At 34.6% G+C, this 19,614-nt stretch overlaps 1 protein-coding gene across 1 annotated transcript in view; it reads right to left on the bottom strand.

Annotated features, from left to right (window-relative positions):
* Positions 1–19,614, bottom strand: part of LOC115438696 (cysteine and histidine-rich domain-containing protein 1) — a 34,655-nt gene extending 15,041 nt beyond the window's left edge. The window contains exons 1-5 of the mRNA XM_030162476.1: positions 19,373–19,614; positions 15,521–15,570; positions 13,814–13,870; positions 8,064–8,218; positions 2,297–2,400 (exon numbers count right to left, since the gene is read on the bottom strand). Coding sequence (XP_030018336.1) covers positions 2,297–2,400; positions 8,064–8,218; positions 13,814–13,870; positions 15,521–15,570; positions 19,373–19,436 — 430 coding nt within the window. The 5' untranslated portion in view covers positions 19,437–19,614. The remainder of the gene's footprint in view (positions 1–2,296; positions 2,401–8,063; positions 8,219–13,813; positions 13,871–15,520; positions 15,571–19,372) is intronic.

Here is a 19,614-nt window from a genome sequence, read left to right as displayed (position 1 = left end):
ATAGAAAGAGACAGACAGGAGTCACAACAAAACCAGGAACGTTTGTGGATTAATCTTTTTTGTTTGTACTTCAGGTACATTTTGCAAAACAAAGAGAGCGACTGTAGAAACCTGCTCTATTTTAATGTTGTTTCTTATAAATGCAATTATATATATATATATGCATGTTATATTCATCTCACTGCAGCATCAAATGTTCAGACCTGTGTCTTATACTGTCACGACTCAGTTACAGTTAAATGACTGGACAGATGTGAGAGTTTTCACATTGTACCAACACAAAATAGTTTAAGAATGACAAAAATCTGAGGAAAAAATGTAAAATTCTGATTATTTGACCTAAAAAAAGGTTGGGCAATGTATTAAATCAATGTGATTGCCATATATTTTCCTATGTGTGTAGATTTTTATTACCATTGTATGTATTTAGATTTATATTCTTCATATCTTATTACTTAAATGTCACTTTACTGTCATATCATATCTTATCTTATCTTATCTTATCTTATCTTATCTTATCTTATCTATCTTACCTTACCTTATCTTACATTACCTTACCTTACCTTACCTTACCTTACCTAACCTTACCTTATCTTACCTTAAATTACCTTACCTTTCCTTATCTTATCTTCTCTTACCTTACCTTAAATTACATTACCTTACTTTTCCTTATCTTCTCTCACCTTACCTTACCTTACCTTATCTTATCTTATCTTATCTTATCTATCTCATCTTACCTTACCTTACCTAACCTTATCTTATCTTATCTTATTTTACCTTACCTTACCTTACCTTACCTTACCTTTCCTTATCTTATCTTATCTTATCTTATCTTATCTTACCTTATCTTATCTATCTCATCTTACCTTACCTTACCTAACCTTACCTTATCTTATCTTATCTTATCTTATCTTATTTTACCTTACCTTACCTTACATTACCTTACCTTATCTTACCTTACCTTAAATTACATTACCTTAAATTACCTTACTTTTCCTTATCTTCTCTCACCTTACCTTACCTTATCTTATCTCATCTTACCTTACCTTACCTAACCTTACCTTACCTTACCTTACCTTACCTTACCTTACCTTACCTTATCTTACCTTACCTTACCTTACCTTACCTTACCTTATCTTATCTTATCTTATCTTATCTTATCTATCTTACCTTACTTTACCTTACCTTACATTACCTTACCTTACCTTACCTAACCTTACCTTATCTTACCTTAAATTACCTTACCTTTCCTTATCTTATCTTCTCTTACCTTACCTTAAATTACATTACCTTACTTTTCCTTATCTTCTCTCACCTTACCTTACCTTTCCTTATCTTATCTTATCTTATCTTACCTTATCTTATCTATCTCATCTTACCTTACCTTACCTAACCTTACCTTATCTTATCTTATCTTATCTTATCTTATCTTATCTTATCTTATTTACCTTACCTTACCTTACCTTACCTTACCTTATCTTATCTTACCTTACCTTAAATTACATTACCTTAAATTACCTTACTTTTCCTTATCTTCTCTCACCTCACCTTACCTTTCCTTATCTTATCTCATCTTACCTTACCTTACCTTACCTAACCTTACCTTATCTTATCTCATCTTACCTTACCTTACCTAACCTTACCTTACCTTACCTTACCTTACCTTATCTTACCTTACCTTATCTTATCTTATCTTATCTTATCTTATCTTATCTTATCTTATTTTACCTTACCTTACCTTACCTTATCTTATCTTACCTTACCTTAAATTACATTACCTTAAATTACCTTACTTTTCCTTATCTTATCTCATCTTACCTTACCTTACCTAACCTTACCTTACCTTATCTTATCTCATCTTACCTTACCTTACCTAACCTTACCTTACCTTACCTTACCTTACCTTACCTTACCTTATCTTATCTTATCTTATCTTATCTTATCTTATCTTATGGTTGTTAAACAAAGTGAAAATATACCTACATTGCAAACACCATGATAAGTGCTCCCTTTGCAGACTGAAAAACGCAGCCTGTTTGTTTTAATGTCTTATATTCATTGTGAATATGCGTCTCTAGCTACAATTTATCAGTGGTGCTATGGTTAATTAAAATTAATTAGAATTTTCAATCAATAACATGCACTGACACCCTTGTTAGTGTTTCTTCTTTGTTGATATTGCACTTATAAGTGACACACATCACTATTATAAGTCATGTTTTGTTTTGAGTTTATATCAACATAGTGAAAATTGCACATATAACGCTGTAAAAAATGAAATCACAGTGTGTCGTACCCTTCTGCTCGGCCTCTGCTTTTATGTTTAGGTCCAGTTTCTCCAGAGCCTGAGTCAGCGACGCAGACACTTTGTGCAGCAGCTTGGTCTTTGGCTCATCTGAACTACACAAAACACACAAAAACGTACAATTTCATTTCTTTTCAGAGATCTTTGAAACTCCAGTAGAATGTTATGTACTCGCAGTGATATTTGGAGTGATTCCAAAAATACACCTCAACAAGAACTTTAAAATATTTGCCTTAATGATTTTAATAGCTCGTCTGCTCATTCTACTTAAACGCAGAGGTGTTAAAAGTATTCCCATTCATTTCTCAGGTAGAAGTATAGATACTAGGGTTTAAACAGACGTCTGTAGAAGGTGAAGTATCAACTCAAGGTTTTGACTCAAGTAAAAGTGTAAAAGTACTGGATTAAAAACTACTTAAAGTATAAAAGTAAATGTAAGGGGGAAAAATGCCATTAGGTCAAAAGTTCATTAGCAGACATTCAATAATCATCCAGTGAACAAACTTTTACACACCCATGCTCGAAAAGGAGCAGGATGAAGAAAATCTTATATTTCCTGCCCCCTTCTAAATAATAATAGCCTTAATGCAGGGGTGTCCAAACTTTTTTTAAAGAGGGCCAGATCTGATAATGTGGAGATTGCCAGGGGCCAGTGGTCCCTTCGGATGTTTTTTAAACAGTAAAAATTACATATAAAAGCGCTGTTCTACAACAATTTAATTGTCATTGTCACATTATCATTTTTTTAAAATGGCAATGTAACCAAATCTAGGCCACTCAGGTCTGAACAAACTAAAAAAAAAAACAAAAAACAATTCTGCCTTCCTTTCACATCTGGAGTCAGATAACATAGAACAAACTGTGTGGAGTATCTTAAACATCCAAGCTGATAAAAATCTTAACCCCACATTCATTTTAAACATGACTTATATGAGTAATCATTACTCATATATTACTCAGTAATGCAAAGTCTGTTAACATTTCAGATGAAAACCTATGACACTTACTCTTGTCTTTCACAAAATCATTCAGAAAGTAATATTTGTGTCACATCTACAAGTACACAACACCAGCAGTGAATTCATTGAACTCACAGGTTCACATGAAGAGTCACTGTTGTGAGTTTAACCCTTTCATGAACTGTCCACTCCAGTGGACAGTTCTTCTCCAGCTGTTCTCTTGTATATTCATGGGTTTTGTTGTTTTAGTTGGAACTATCAGCCAACACAGTGGACACTTATGCACCATCCCATACACTGTAATTCAGATCATTACTGTAACTTTACTGTTCTTGATAAACCTGATCTGCACTAACATGTCTGAGTGTAAATCAATTGTTATTTGTTAGAAAAGAAGTTTTTTTTTTTTTGCATATTATCTCCATGAAGTGAGTAATTACTAGCATTGGAAAATGTTAAAATGTGAGAAGACATCAGATTAGCAGCATTAAAAATGTTCTTATTTCATTGTTTTCATATCACTTTCTGATATTGGGTTTTAAACACGTTTCTTTACTTCAAAAATTAAATGCATGAATATTTTTGTAACTCCAGAGAAAAAAAAAACTCGATCGCATTGTTTTTTTCATGGCTAAACACTGAAGAAAAAAATTTTGACTAAAGTTCTCATAATTCGTGCATGAAAGGGTTAAAGCAGCTTGAATTTGCTTCACTTTTTCGGAGCGCTCACTCCCTTCTAGCTTGTTGTATGCGTTAGCATGTTTTGTCTGCTAGTGTCTCTTTACATTGAATTCCTTAAACAAGGCAACAGTCTCTTGACAAATTAGGCAAACACAATCGCCTCAATTTTCAGTGAAAAAAAAATTATAATTCCCATCTCTCCTGGAAGCGGCGGCCCTCACTGTCAACTTTGTTTTTTTATTTACAGGCGCCGTGGTTAGAAATTAGTGAAAAGGGTTAACGGCGAGGTCACAGAGCCAGATAAAGTTAGAGTGGTGCTGCCACCATGAGGTGAAATGAGAAACTGCATTTTGAACCTTTTATGATTCATGTACTCGGTTCAACAGTCCAAGCGGGCCATAAATAATATAATATAAAACCCAAGCTGTGGGCCGTATTAAATCTGACCGCGGGCCGTGATTGGCCCCCGGGCCGGACTTTGGACATGCCTGCCTTAATGGTTAGTGATACACAACTAACTATAAAGTCAAACTGTATAAAGTCAGACAAACCAGACTAAATAAATCCAAAGATAATACAAAATGAATATAAAACCAAGTGCAAAACTACAGCTCTAGGAAGTACAAAACATAGGTAAATACTGTATATACATGACAAAATGATGTAAAACAATTACGATACCAGACCAAAATAAGCAAATAAATATGTCACAAGATGCAAAACAAATACAGAAAAATGTAAAAACTTAGAACAGTTCATATAATCTTATTGTTCTGTCTTTATATACTTTTTTCAGTTGGAATATGTTTTTACAGTCCTTCAGCTCATTATAAAGACAATTCCAGAGTTGAAATGACCTTTTCTTTTTATGCTCTTCATTCTCTGAAGTGAAGGCAAACATTTTTTGTAATTTAGCTGGTAGTACTTTACTTTTGGCCTTAAATATAACAAGTAATGTCTGTAGCTTCACTAGTTACTGCCATTTCAATAATCCAGAATTAAGAGATAATATAGTATAATAATATATAATAATATATTACTGTGTTTTCTTTTTCTTCTTTTTTATTTGCTTAATTTAACCCATAAAGAAAGAAGAGTTTAATTCCTGTTAATCCATTAATCCTATCAATACATGTAAATAATTGGTGTAAAATATAGTTTGTCATCTTTTCATGGTCATCAGATATGACCCATTTGGACATTCAGAGGCTCCGTAGTTACCATGGAAACACCGTCATCTTCTACAGCAAGGGGTTCCCAAACTTTTAAACTCACAACCCCCAAAATAACGATGCCAGAGACTGATGACCCCCACTATCCCAGAAGTGACTGAAACATTTTTTTAAAAAAACATGTGCACAGGACCCACGCAATGATACTGTGGCATATTTGCCGCATTGCATTGTGGGTACTTGACATTTTAGTCATTGTATTCTGTTTTATGTGCGGGGATTCAAAGGGGGTTTGTGTTAATGTTTATTTGGGTCAATGTGTCTGTTTTCCAATGTTTATTGATCTTTTTATGTTTCTTTTTGTTAATGTGACACCATTAGTCAAACCTGTAGATCCAACAGTGCTGTACCTGTTTGTTTTATTCAAGTTATAGTTCATATGTGATTGATAAAAACTGAACATCTACAAAATAAAAGCATTTCCAGTGTACATTGACACTAATAAACCTAATTTACTTCTATTAATTTTAAGTGCTGCAGTACTGCCCTTAAACTATCAAAATCAACTCAGGGGTCACATGAAGACAAATCTGAAAATCATCTCATAACCCCCTGCTGATGTCCCCCCACCCCCACTTTGGGAACCCCTGTTGTACAGCATTCATTCACCAGTAAAACCCATGGAGCTGGATCAATGACAGTACATGGACACATTTGGTTTATGTTCAGTTAATGATATATTTTACTGAAAAAAGACACTTTTTTTCAGTTTTCTCAGTTTCTGATAGAACATTAATCCGAGCTTTTATGAACATCTACATGATCAGTAAATTAAATATAGGAAAATATCTGATTTCCACTGAAAAATGCAAAATACAGAGGATAATATTAGAATATATGGTAAAAAAAAAAAAAAAATCCCTTAAGAAAGGTTAAATATAGAGGAATAAATCATCTGGGAACTGACAAAAAAGTAGATCTGGGTCTTTATGGGTTAATTTAATTTTATCTATCTATCTATCTATCTATCTATCTATCTATCTATCTATCTATCTATCTATCTATCTATCTATCTATGTATCTATCAATCAATATATTATATATGTGGTTGGAGTATGAGGTGCATTAGGGTTGGGTCTCTGTTAGAGTGGGGTTAGATAACTGTGTTGTAATATACATTAAACAACTTTAAAAACACACGTTTAAAAATTTGCTAGAATTGTCATGAGACGTACTCAGACGCTCCAAACAGCTTCTCAGACACACAATAAACTGTTGTTGTGTCTGACTGATTCTGCTTTTTCTCAACCACAGACTGATTTATGAAAGTTGTACTTGAGTGTACAAATTGGGTAGGGGGGTGAAATAACAGGATGGGCTAAATTGTTAACCAAAAATGTGTAGGCATTGTAAACATGAAAAACCCTGAAGTAAAAATGGAGAAAATGTCCAATGTCTGAAGCAACAATGTCACGTTTGAGTGCAGCCTTGTAAGAATGAATGGTACTGTCAAATTTGTACAACCTGATTGAATAAAAGGTTTCCTTGATTCAAAAACATGTGTGTATGTCTCCTAGAAGGTGTGCAATAAGAACAATAACAATTGGAAATATAGTCCATGAATTAAAGTAAAATATTCATGAATGTCATGGTGTGTTTTTAAAGTTACTTAGTGTATTATATTTAGGGCTGTCAAACAATAAAAATGTTTAATCAGATTAATCACAGGGTTGGTGTGGATTAATTTCAATTAATCACTATTAATCCTTCATTTTAAATTTTTTTTAATGCATTTCCTTTTGTATGAGCAAACGACTCAAGAAAGAAGGGAATATATATGCACTTAATGTGTTTATTAAACACCTTCAACAGTTTCAAGAAAACAACTGTAAACAACTGTTCCATCTTGGGGTTTTTTTTGGCCTCATATTTCCATCCAGAGGACCAACCTACTGTTCAGTGTCTTCCATCTGTGTGGGTTGGTTCTAACTCTACTTGGACAAACTGACCCAAATGTGTTGGCAGAGACGTTCAGAGTCATTCTGCGCTGCAGATGGGTTATTGTGTTAACATTTTTAATCAGATTAACCCATAAAGACCCAGCGCTACTTTTATTTCAGTTCCCACATAAAATTTGCTCTATATCTAACCTTTCTTAAGTGATTTATCACCATTTATTTACAATATTATCCAATGTATTTTGTATTTTATCAGTATAAATCAGGTATTTTCTTGTATTTAATTTACTGATCATGTAAATGTTCAAAAAATGCCAAATCAAAGTTGAAGGTTATTAAATCAAAAGCAGAGAAAATTGCAGAAAAAGTGACTTTTTCAGTAAAATCTATCATTAACTGAACATAAACCCAATGTGTCTATCTATCATTGATCCAACTCCATGGGTTTTACTGGTGAATCAATGTTGTAGAAGATGATGGTGTTTCCATGGTAACTACTGAACCTCTGAACGTCCAAATGGGTCATATCTGATGACCATGAAACGATGACAAACTGTATTTTACACAAATTGCTACATGTATTGATAGGATAAATGGATCAACAAATATTAAACAGTTTAGATCAGTAGATGCTTTTGGTCGGTGTTAAATGTTAAATGAGTCTTTATGGGTTAAACATAATAATGGATTAATCTGCGTTAATGCGTTAACTTTGACAGCCCTAATTATATTAAATTGCACAGTTATGATTGTTACAATATACAAATCCAATTAAAAAACCCTACGCTTACATGAACATAAAAAGGCTCTGATTTGCACCAGGAGGATCTGCACAGACCTGCAGACTGCTGCACACTAAATTATTTATTCCAGAATGATGGCCTCCGCCCTCTTCTTGACCCATTTGATGTGATGCATATAGAGAAGCAGCTGCATGTATGTGCAGAAAACGTACAAGAGAAGGTTCCTGTCTTCCACACAGTCTCACCTGGGTCTCTCTTTCTGCAGTTTCTCAGCAGATTTGGGGCCCTGGTAGATTATCTCTTGGCCGTTGGTGTGTTTTATCTGTCCCTTATCGGATGTCACCTCCGGCAGCAGAGGCTCCTGGGGCTTGTCATTGCTGTGGCGCCCGCGGGTGCAGCCCTGTTCAAAGCAGAGGGGTCATTCCAGTGTGGTGGGAGGACGAATCGTGACTGACAGCTGCATGCGTCGGTTCGATTATTACCCCGCCCCCTGAAGGGGAGGCAAGGGGTATTGTTTTTGGTTCGGTTTGTTTGTTTGTTTGTTTGTTAACACTCTAACAGCAAAACTACTGGTTCAATTCTTACCAAACTGGGTTATAGACTGCCGGTGACCCAGAATAGGTGTCATTAAATTTAGGGAAAAGTTGGTCAAAGTTTCAGTTTTTTATGAATTTCTAAAATCTTTTTTTCCTCCCATTGACTTATAATGGGAGTAGCAGCAAACCTATTGGTTGAATTCATACCAAATTGGGTTTATAGATTGTCAGTGCCCCAGAATAGATGTGGTTACATTTTGGGAAAAGTAGGTCAAAGTTTCAATTTTTTTATGAATTTTTAAAATCTTTTTTTTTCCTCCCATTTACTTGTAATGAGTAAAATTTCATATATTTGTAGCAGCAAAACTATTGGTTGAATTCATACCAATTTGGGTTTATAGATTGCTGGTGACCCCGAATAGGTGTCATTAAATTTTGGGAAAAGTAGATCAAAGGTTCAATTTTTTATGAAATTTTAAACTATTTTTTTCTCCTATTCACTTATAATGGACAAAATTTCATAAGTCTGTAGCAGCAAAACTATTGATTAAATTCATACCAAATTGGGTTTATAGATTTCTGGTTACCCAGAATAGGTGTCATTAAATTTTGGGAAAAGTAAGTGACAATTTAAATTTTTTATGAATTTTTAAAATCTTTTTTTCCTCCCATTTACTTATAATGGACGAAATTTCATATGTCTGTAGCAGCAAAACTTTTAGTTGAATTCATACCAAATTGGGTTTATAGATTTCTGGTTACCCAGAATAGGTGTCATTATATTTTGGGAAAAGTAAGTGACAATTTAAATTTTTTATGAATTTTTAAAATCTTTTTTTCCTCCCATTTACTTATAATGGACGAAATTTCATATGTCTGTAGCAGCAAAACTATTAGTTGAATTCATACCAAATTGGGTTTATAGATTCCCAGTGACCCAGAATAGGTGTCAATAAATTTTGGGAAAAGTTGGTCAAAGTTTCAATTTTTTATGAATTTTTAAAATCTTTTTTTCCTCCCATTTACTTATGATGGACGAAATTTCAAATGTCTGTAGCAGCAAAATTATCGGTTGAATTCATATAAAATTGGGTTTATAGTTTGCCAGTGACCCAGAATAGGTGTCATTAAATTTTGGGAAAAGTTGGTCAAAGTTTCAATTTTTTTATGAATTTTTAAAATATTTTTTTCTCCCATTAACTTGTAATGGGCAAAATTTCATATGTCTGTTGCAGCGAAACTATTGGTTGAATTCATATCAAATTGGGTTTATAGATTGCCAGTGACCCAGAATAGTTGTGGTTTCATTTTAGGATAAGTAGGTCAAAGTTAAAATTTTTTATGAATTTAAAAAAAAAAAAAAAAAATTCTCCCATCTACAATATAAAAGCCCAGTGACCTTTGTGCGATTGCGTGCAGGTATGTGTACACACAAAATCACACAAAATCTGTACAGAGCTGACTGCTGCAGTTTGTCATACTTATGTATTTTTGGTAAAGGAACAGACTAGTGAAAACAGCAAGTTGAGAGGACTAATATTTTGGGAGATATTACTAATTTTGGAATACAATAGCCTTATAATCACGTTACTGTACCCTTAACGCTTTGGCGGTGACTGCTGGACAAATGCGGTACAGCATGCACGAATACACAACAGCATAAAAACTACCACATCTACAGGGTGTATAAAAAAAAACTATACATTTTGAAAAATTACCCCCAGTTCTGCATTTGATAATTTTTGGAATTTTCTTTTCTGGACGTCGGTAGGTAGGGGACTGGTGGATATTTGTCCAAATTCACAGACCCAGGTTTACATGCATGAGTGAGCAGGGGCAGATTGCGCAATCCAAGATAAAACTGGTTTGAGTGAAGTAGCGGTGGGATTTAAATCCAATCAAAGGTCATGGGAGGGGACAATGGGCATCCATCTTGTTTTCCACAAAATTGCCAGGTTACAGCATTAACACTTTGGACACCATGTCTGTTTCATTTCTTTACCCATGGCAGCTGTTCCCACCTTTCAATGTTAATTGTTTGTTTGTTTGCGTTTTTGTTTGTTTGTTAGTCACTTTACAGGAAAACTATTCCAACCATTGTCGTGAAAAATTTACTGCCGCAGGTGGGAGACATCTTTGGACCCGTTGACGCTCTTTCTCACTGTGCTCTGGCATGTAGAATTTACGTCTCTGTACTCCCATCTACGTAGTGGAGCTTCGTCAAGTAAATGCACACAGAGTCAAAGTTGGAGATCGAGCAGAATTGGAGCCGCATAAAGTGTTTATTCATGTATAAAATAAACACTGAGTTGACATCCGCAGAAGCAACTGACTTTTTCGCCCCGGGAGACCATTTTTATGTTATCAGAAGTAGGTTGGGTTTCGCTACAAACCATACCCACTTTTTATCATATTTTGAACATTAATCTAGTCATGTCGGAAACCCCCTTTTTTGGCTTGTCGCCGATAGGGTACGGTTTTCTTGGTGTCTATCAGGATTGGTCAGAGAATATACATATGCAATTGATTCCTAGAATTAATTTATTATATATTAATATTAAACTTTTTCCCAGAAAATGTAAATTATTTCCCAGAATGTCCAAAATTTCCACTCACGTGTACTTCTCTTGTATACCACGTTTGCCGAAACGTTCCATGAGCTCACATGCTCTTTCTTCCCGCCCCATTTTGTAACTTTCCACAACTTCACGTGTTCTTTCGATGGCTTCACGTGTTCATTTTTTCGAAGGTCTCCCAGGCAAAAAGTCAGCTACTCTGGTACAATCCACACATTACACTAAGAATAACTTCAGGCACGCAAATGAATATAGGTTGAAAACTTTTTGAACACAGGTTTAATACTTTTGAATACAAATTGAATACTTTTGATCAAAATACTGATTTTTCGACACCACACCATCTTTACCAAATTGTACCCACAGATAGGCCTAGGCCAGGGGTGTCCAAACTTTTTTTAAAGAGGGCCAGATCTGACAATGTGGAGATTGCCAGGGGCCAGTGGTCCCTTCGGATGTTTTTTAAACAGTAAAAATTACATATAAAAGCGCTGTTCTACAACAATTTAATTGTCATTGTCACATTATCATTTTTTTTAAAATGGCAATGTAACCAAATCTAGGCCACTCAGGTCTGAACAAATTAAAAAAAAAAAAAAAAAAAAAAAAACAATTCTGCCTTCCTTTCACATCTGGAGTCAGATAACATAGAACAAACTGTGTGGAGTATCTTAAACATCCAAGCTGATAAAAATCTTAACCCCACATTCATTTTAAACATGACTTATATGAGTAATCATTACTCATATATTACTCAGTAATGCAAAGTCTGTTAACATTTCAGATGAAAACATATGACTCTTACTCTTGTCTTTCACAAAATCATTCAGAAAGTAATATTTGTGTCACATCTACAAGTACACAACACCAGCAGTGAATTCATTGAACTCACAGGTTCACATGAAGAGTCACTGTTGTGAGTTTAACCCTTTCATGAACTGTCCACTCCAGTGGACAGTTCTTCTCCAGCTGTTCTCTTGTATATTCATGGGTTTTGTTGTTTTAGTTGGAACTATCAGCCAACACAGTGGACACTTATGCACCATCCCATACACTGTAATTCAGATCATTACTGTAACTTTACTGTTCTTGATAAACCTGATCTGCACTAACATGTCTGAGTGTAAATCAATTGTTATTTGTTAGAAAAGAAGTTTTTTTTTTTTTTGCATATTATCTCCATGAAGTGAGTAATTACTAGCATTGGAAAATGTTAAAATGTGAGAAGACATCAGATTAGCAGCATTAAAAATGTTCTTATTTCATTGTTTTCATATCACTTTCTGATATTGGGTTTTAAACACGTTTCTTTACTTCAAAAATTAAATGCATGGATATTTTTGTAACTCCAGAGAAAAAAAAAACTCGATCGCATTGTTTTTTTCATGGCTAAACACTGAAGAAAAAATTTTTGACTAAGGTTCTCATAATTCGTGCATGAAAGGGTTAAAGCAGCTTGAATTTGCTTCACTTTTTCGGAGCGCTCACTCCCTTCTAGCTTGTTGTATGCGTTAGCATGTTTTGTCTGCTAGTGTCTCTTTACATTGAATTCCTTAAACAAGGCAACAGTCTCTTGACAAATTAGGCAAACACAATCGCCTCAATTTTCAGTGAAAAAAAATTATAATTCCCATCTCTCCTGGAAGCGGCGGCCCTCACTGTCAACTTTGATTTTTTATTTACAGGCGCCGTGGTTAGAAATTAGTGAAAAGGGTTAACGGCGAGGTCACAGAGCCAGATAGAGTTAGAGTGGTGCTGCCACCATGAGGTGAAAGGAGAAACTGCATTTTGAACCTTTTATGATTCATGTACTCGGTTCAACAGTCCAAGCGGGCCATAAATAATATAATATAAAACCCAAGCTGTGGGCCGTATTAAATCTGACCGCGGGCCGTGATTGGCCCCCGGGCCGGACTTTGGACATGCCTGGCCTAGGCCCTGGGACCAACCCATTCCATTTTGGGCCAAGTAGGTCAAAGTTCAAAGTCACCGCAAGGTCACAAAATCTCAAATTTTCCTATCTCTCATTATTGAGCAATTTTCAAAAATTCATAAAAAAATTCAAAATGACTCCAATTAGCCTCCAATTTGGTACACTCCTAGCTTATAACAATATCTTGTATCTGACACAAAATTGTCCACGTCCACTGTGGAATGTGGACTCTGTGGACAATTCAATTTAACATTGAAAATCCCATTTACGACACATTTTTCATTAGAACTCAACAAATATTGATTGGAATTGAATATAATTGGACATACACATGACTGGTACCAAGCTTCAAGTTTTTCTGCTGTATGGAACAACCTTGAAACTGTTTAATTTAAAAAGAAATAGTTGATCTACACATGCACACCGTTCGGGGTGCTTGGCGGAGGTTTGCGTTCTCTGAACACTCGTTCAACTTGTTTAGGCCTGAAAATGTCACTGAGGACAGGCCAAGTTAGAGTTAACCCTAAATTTGGACAAATATCCTCCAATCCCCTACCTACTGACGCCCATACAAGAAAATTCCAAAAATTATCAAATGCAGAACTGGGGGTAATTTTTCAAAATGTATAGGTTTTTTTTTTTTTTTTTTTTTTTTTGATACACCCTGTAGAATGAGCTAGTTTACTCATAAAGTGCGAAATTTGAAATATCTATAAAAACATCAATTTTGTTTCAATTTACTTCAAACTTGTCACATATATATCAGCACATGCATATACATGATGACATCAGCTGGATTGATGCCAAAATAAGCTACAATACGTGTGTGTGTGTGTGTGTGTGGGGGGGGGGGGGTTGTTGTGTCTGACACCACTTGTTAGAATATATAAGACCAAATGTATAAAGTGTTATAGATGTGAGTGCTGAAAATGTGTGTGAAAATGTGTCACCTTAATGGAGAGGAACTCTGAGAAGTCTGTGGTCCTCTTCTTACAGCAGGACCAACCCTGAGGAGACACACACAAACACAGTTCCATTTTCAGGATGTGTACGACAGCGGTAGAACTCCAGTTGAAGGTGGAGGAGGTTTAATGGAGCATTTCCATTTTCTGCAGCTTTGTACTTCACCTCTACTACATTTCAGGGACAAATATTGCATATCGTTAACATTACATACATTATATGGACAAAAGTACTGGGACAGGTTCTCCTTGAAATTCCTGAAAGAAATCCAGGCAGCCTGTTATAATAGTAATCCTTAAATTTGTTTTCTTGGTAGTTCTTCTTGGTTGAACTGGACTGGTTTAGCTCTTTTGAAAATGTTTAATCCAAGAGACTTCTTCAGTTCTAATAACTGGTGAAGTGAAGAATAACTGAGGAAGTCTCTTGGATGAGAGACATGGTGTTTTCAAAAGAGTTAAACCAGTCCACTTGGACCTAGAAGAACCACCAAGAAGAACAATGATGATGATGATGATGATGATGATGATGATGATGATGATGATGATGAAAGGGTTAATCTCCTAAGACCCAGCTATGGGTTTTCTGTCCACATTTATGGACAAGATTTTCACAACTACAGGGTGGGGAAGCAAAATTTACAATGAACATTCAGTTGTTTTTTTTCAATTTCAATTCAACTTTATTTGTATAGCCCAATATCACAACAAGGTTATCTCAAAGGGCTTTACAGAGGCAGTTGGAGTAAACAACAGTCAAATAAACAGCAAGAAAATGAGTAGTGTCCAGGGCAACCCCCGTCCTTAGACCCTCCTTCTCAGCAAGGAAAAACTCAAAACCCAGTGGGAAAAGGGAGAAACCTCAGGGAGAACCACAGTGAAGGAGAGATCCACTCCCATGGACGGACAGGCTATAGATGCATCAGGACTGATGGACGTCCATTTGCAGATGTAGTTCTAGTCTGCAAGGATGCAGTAGGGTGCAGTAGGGTTTTTCTCAGCAGGTACTACGTCGATTGTTTTGAAACCAAACATATATTGATGTCATAATCATACCTAACACTATTATCCATACCTTTTCAGAAACTTTTGCCCATATGAGTAATCAGGAAAGCAAACGTCAAAGAGTGTGTGATTTGCTGAATGCACTCGTCACACCGAAGGAGATTTCAAAAATAGTTGGAGTGTCCATAAAGACTGTTTATAATGGAAAGAAGAGAATGACTATGAGCAAAACTATTACGAGAAAGTCTGGAAGATACTATTAAAGAAGAATGGGAGAAGTTGTCACCTGAATATTTGAGGAACACTTGCGCAAGTTTCAGGAAGTGTGTGAAGGCAGTTATTGAGAAAGAAGGAGGACACATAGAATAACAACATTTTCTATTATGTCAATTTTCTTGTGGCAAATAAATTCTCATGACTTTCAATAAACTAATTGGTCATACACTGTCTTTCAATCCCTGCCTCAAAATATTGTAAATTTTGCTTCCCCACCCTGTAATGCGGCTTTATTACAAGATGATGTGACATTCTTATTTACATTTTGAACTTTTATTACATAATGGGAATTTATTACATAATGTGGCTCAACAAGGCACTTATTTAATAAAAAACCAAAAAAGCTGTTAAATAAGCAGGTTAAGTAAAACATCTTAAAACATCCTCCATCACTAGCTTATTATTCAGTAGTTTTACCTTCAGAGCATCATGGAAGATGGGGACTCCAGGGTGGAAGATGCAGGAATCTTTAAGGAAAAAAGACAAACACACAGTCAGTCTGCATATAGACACACACAGTCAGCAGGCCTACCAGCTGTTCACCAGGGTCACTGGTCATATATATGTGTGTGTGTGTGTGTCCTATATTAGAAAGCTGGTAACAGTTGCTAAGAGGACGGCCATCCTTCCAGAAACACGTGGCCGAGCGAGCGAGCTTCACCCGCTCAAATTTGATCATGAAAAACATGACGACATAACTCGTGTCATCGCATGAAACGCAGTCAGGAAATCCAATTTTCTGCTCTTTAAACACCTACAACACAAGCATTTGCCTATTTTGTACACAGTGTATGTTTTTATCACATAAGGACCCATGCACAGATAATGTCAGAGCATAACGAACACTAACGACAGAAAACCCAGTGTAGCACATGAATCCAACATAACACGTCGCTTTCAAGATGAGTTTTTATTGTTCATGGTAAATAAACAGAAGGGATTGTTGAGCTGCATTATATAATAAATTCCCATTATGTAATAAAAGTTCAAAATGTAATAAGAATGTCACGTCATCTTGTAATAAAGCCGCATTATGTAATAAACTGATGATTTGTAATAAACTACCTCAATGCATTAAGTAGTACATTTTTTCACATTATGTAGTAAGTTATTACAATTTGAGAAATTTATTACAAAATGCACTTGACACATTTTTATTTTCAGGAAAATGTAATGTGCTAAATTAATCTTTAAACTGTGTGGTTAAAGTTCTGATTACATTACCTGTAGCTCCTGTGACTAATTTCTTCTAAATTGCTATGAAATTATATTAATTTGGATTGTTATTACATAATGAACCATGTTATTACATTTTTTAAAATAAAAATGTGTCAAGTGCATTTTTTAATAAATTTCTCAAATTGTAATAACTTACTACATAATGTGAAAAAATTTACTATATAATGCATTGACGTAGTTTATTACAAAATGCATCACTTTATTACATAATGTGGCTTTATTACAAGACGACGTGACATTTTTATTACATTTTGAACATTTATAACATAATGGGAATTTCTTACATAATGTGGCTCAACAGGGATGATGGGAAGAACTTTACGCCAGAGTTTCTCACAGTTGTCTTTTCCTTTTTATTTTCAAAACTGTTGGTATTTGTTGTAGCATTCTGGATTTTACTTGACATGTGTTTTTATTATAAAGCACTGAGTAACTTAGTTTTAACTCTTTCATGCATACTGGTTGCGAAAGTGGGCAGCTACTCTACAGCCGATCTCTTGTATATTCATGTTTTGTTTTTTTTTTCTCATATTATCTCCATGAAGTAATAACTAGTATTAGACTATGTTAAAATGTGAGAAAACATCAGATTAGCTGCATGAATTTTTAATTTTTTTTTTTTTTATAGTTTTCACTCAGTATATCACTTTCTGATGACAGGGTTTAAACTACATGTTTTTATTTTTGCTTCAAAAATGAACCCTTTCATGCATGAATTATGAGAACCTTAATCATGTTTTTGTTTTGTTGTTTTTTTTTCTGAGTGTTTTTATTCCTCTTAAGCCATGAAAAAAACAATGTGTTTGAATTTTTTTTTAATGAACATATTTTTTATGGAGTTACAAAAATGTCCACTCAGATGGACACCATGTGTTTAATTTTTGAAGCAAAGAAACATGTATTTAAAAAGGCAACATCAGAAAGTGATAAACTGTGTGAAAACTATGAAATAAAAACATTTTTAATACAGCTAATTGGATGTTTTCTCACATTTTAGCATAAAATGGATTTAGGATTAAATACATTTATACTTCTTCCTACTCTTTTTGACCATGCAAAATTCAGACTTGCACGTACTTGAAGAATTTGAATTTGTTTTGTTTAATTTTGTTTCTTTGCATGTTCTAAAGAAATAAATAGATAAATGAATACTCTAATACTGTAAAAACCTTTTTGTTTATGAAAACTGTTAATTACAGTCTAATAACAACTAGCAATTGATTTACACTCAAACATGTTACTGCAGATCAGGTTTTATCTAGAACAGAAAAAGTTACAGTACTGGTATGAATTTTAGTGTATTATGGGATGGTGCATAAGCGTTCACTGTGTTGGTTGATATGGAACTAAAACAGCAAAACCCATGAATATACAGGGTGGGGAAGCAAAATTTACAATATTTTGAGGCAGGGATTGAAAGACAGTGTATGACCAATTAGTTTATTGAAAGTCATGAGAATTTATTTGTAAAACCACTGAATAATAAGCTAGTGATGGAGGATGTTTTAAGATGTTTTACTTAACCTCCTAAGACCCAGGAAATGTCAGCAAAGCACCAGCTTTTTTGGTTTTTTATTAAATAAGTGCCTTGTTGAGCCACATTATGTAATAAATTCCCATTATGTAATAAAAGTTCAAAATGTAAATAAGAATGTCACATCATCTTGTAATAAAGCCGCATTACAGGGTGGGGAAGCAAAATTTACAATATTTTGAGGCAGGGATTGAAAGACAATGTATGACCAATTAGTTTATTGAAAGTCATGAGAATTTATTTGCCACAAGAAAATTGACATAATAGAAAATGTTTTTATTCTATGTGTCCTCCTTCTTTCTCAATAACTGCCTTCACACACTTCCTGAAACTTGCGCAAGTGTTCCTCAAATATTCAGGTGACAACTTCTCCCATTCTTCTTTAATAGTATCTTCCAGACTTTCTCGTAATAGTTTTGCTCATAGTCATTCTCTTCTTTCCATTCTAAACAGTCTTTATGGACACTCCAAGTATTTTTGAAATCTCCTTTGGTGTGACGAGTGCATTCAACAAATCACACACTCTTTGACGTTTGCTTTCCTGATTACTCATATGGGCAAAAGTTTCTGAAAAGGTATGGATAATAGTGTTAGGTATGATTATCACATCAATAAATGTTTGGTTTCAAAACAATCGACGTAGTGCCTGCTGAGAAAAAACAACTAAATGTTCATTGTAAATTTTGCTTCCCCACCCTGTATATTTACATTTTTATTGTTTTTACTTCCCCACCCTGTACAAGAGAACAGATGTAGAATAACTGTCCACTGTAGTGACCAGTATGCATGAAAGGGTTAAACACATGGTGTCCAGCTGAGTGGACATTTTTGTAACTCCACGAAAAATAGGTTCATTAAAAAAATTTCAACCGCATTGTTTTTTTCATGCCTAAAGAGGAATAAAAACAATTAGGAAAAAAAAATCTTGACTAAGGTCTTCATAATTCATGCATAAAAGGGTTAAAGTCACCATATGAGTGAAGTCACTGTTATTATGTAAGTATCAGTTTTAGTTTATTTCAGACACAAATATAATACAAAACATAGAAATAACTAAAATTATTTAAAAAAAAAAACAAAAATAAAAAATGGAATAATAGAAAAAAATACATCTGTTGTGCCTGAAAGGGAGTAGGAAAAAGCCACTGCTTATCCAGTCCTATCCCCTGATTCTAGTCCTCAGACTGTTAGTATTAATATTAATTTCAGGCTTCAGGGATGTGTGTTTTTATGTTATTATTATTTCATTTATTTATTTATTAGTTATATTTCTAAAATCATCAGTGCTTGCAAAAAGGTCTGCACATCCACAGACTGACTTAATAAGCAAAGTAATTAATTCTGTACAAAGTATGCAGCCAAAAGTTTTTTCTCTCTTCTTCTTCTTCTTTTCTTTTCTTTTTTTTTTTAACCATTTTACAGCAAAATAATTAAGGAAATCTAATAGAAGCTGATTCCTCATTTACATTACATTTACAGAAGTTGGAGAATCTCACCGTCTTTGTTCTTGTCAGAGTCAAACTTCTCACCACAGCCTTTGTTGTAGCACAGCAGAGCCATGTCGGCTGGAATCTGTCGGATCGCTCCTCCTCCTTCTACTTCTTCTTGTAATTTTTTCAGATATGTTCTTCCAAACCGGACGTGCACCCTGATTTTAATGCTGAGGTGTGGGTATCCAGAAGTTTCTCCTGTCAGAGAGATCCAGAAAGGGTGGAATGATTCTAGACAGTTGGGGTGG

This window comes from Sphaeramia orbicularis, chromosome 18 (assembly GCF_902148855.1).
Source record: "Sphaeramia orbicularis chromosome 18, fSphaOr1.1, whole genome shotgun sequence".
Lineage (NCBI taxonomy): Eukaryota > Metazoa > Chordata > Actinopteri > Kurtiformes > Apogonidae > Sphaeramia > Sphaeramia orbicularis.
This window is presented reverse-complemented; position numbering and strand designations above follow the sequence as displayed.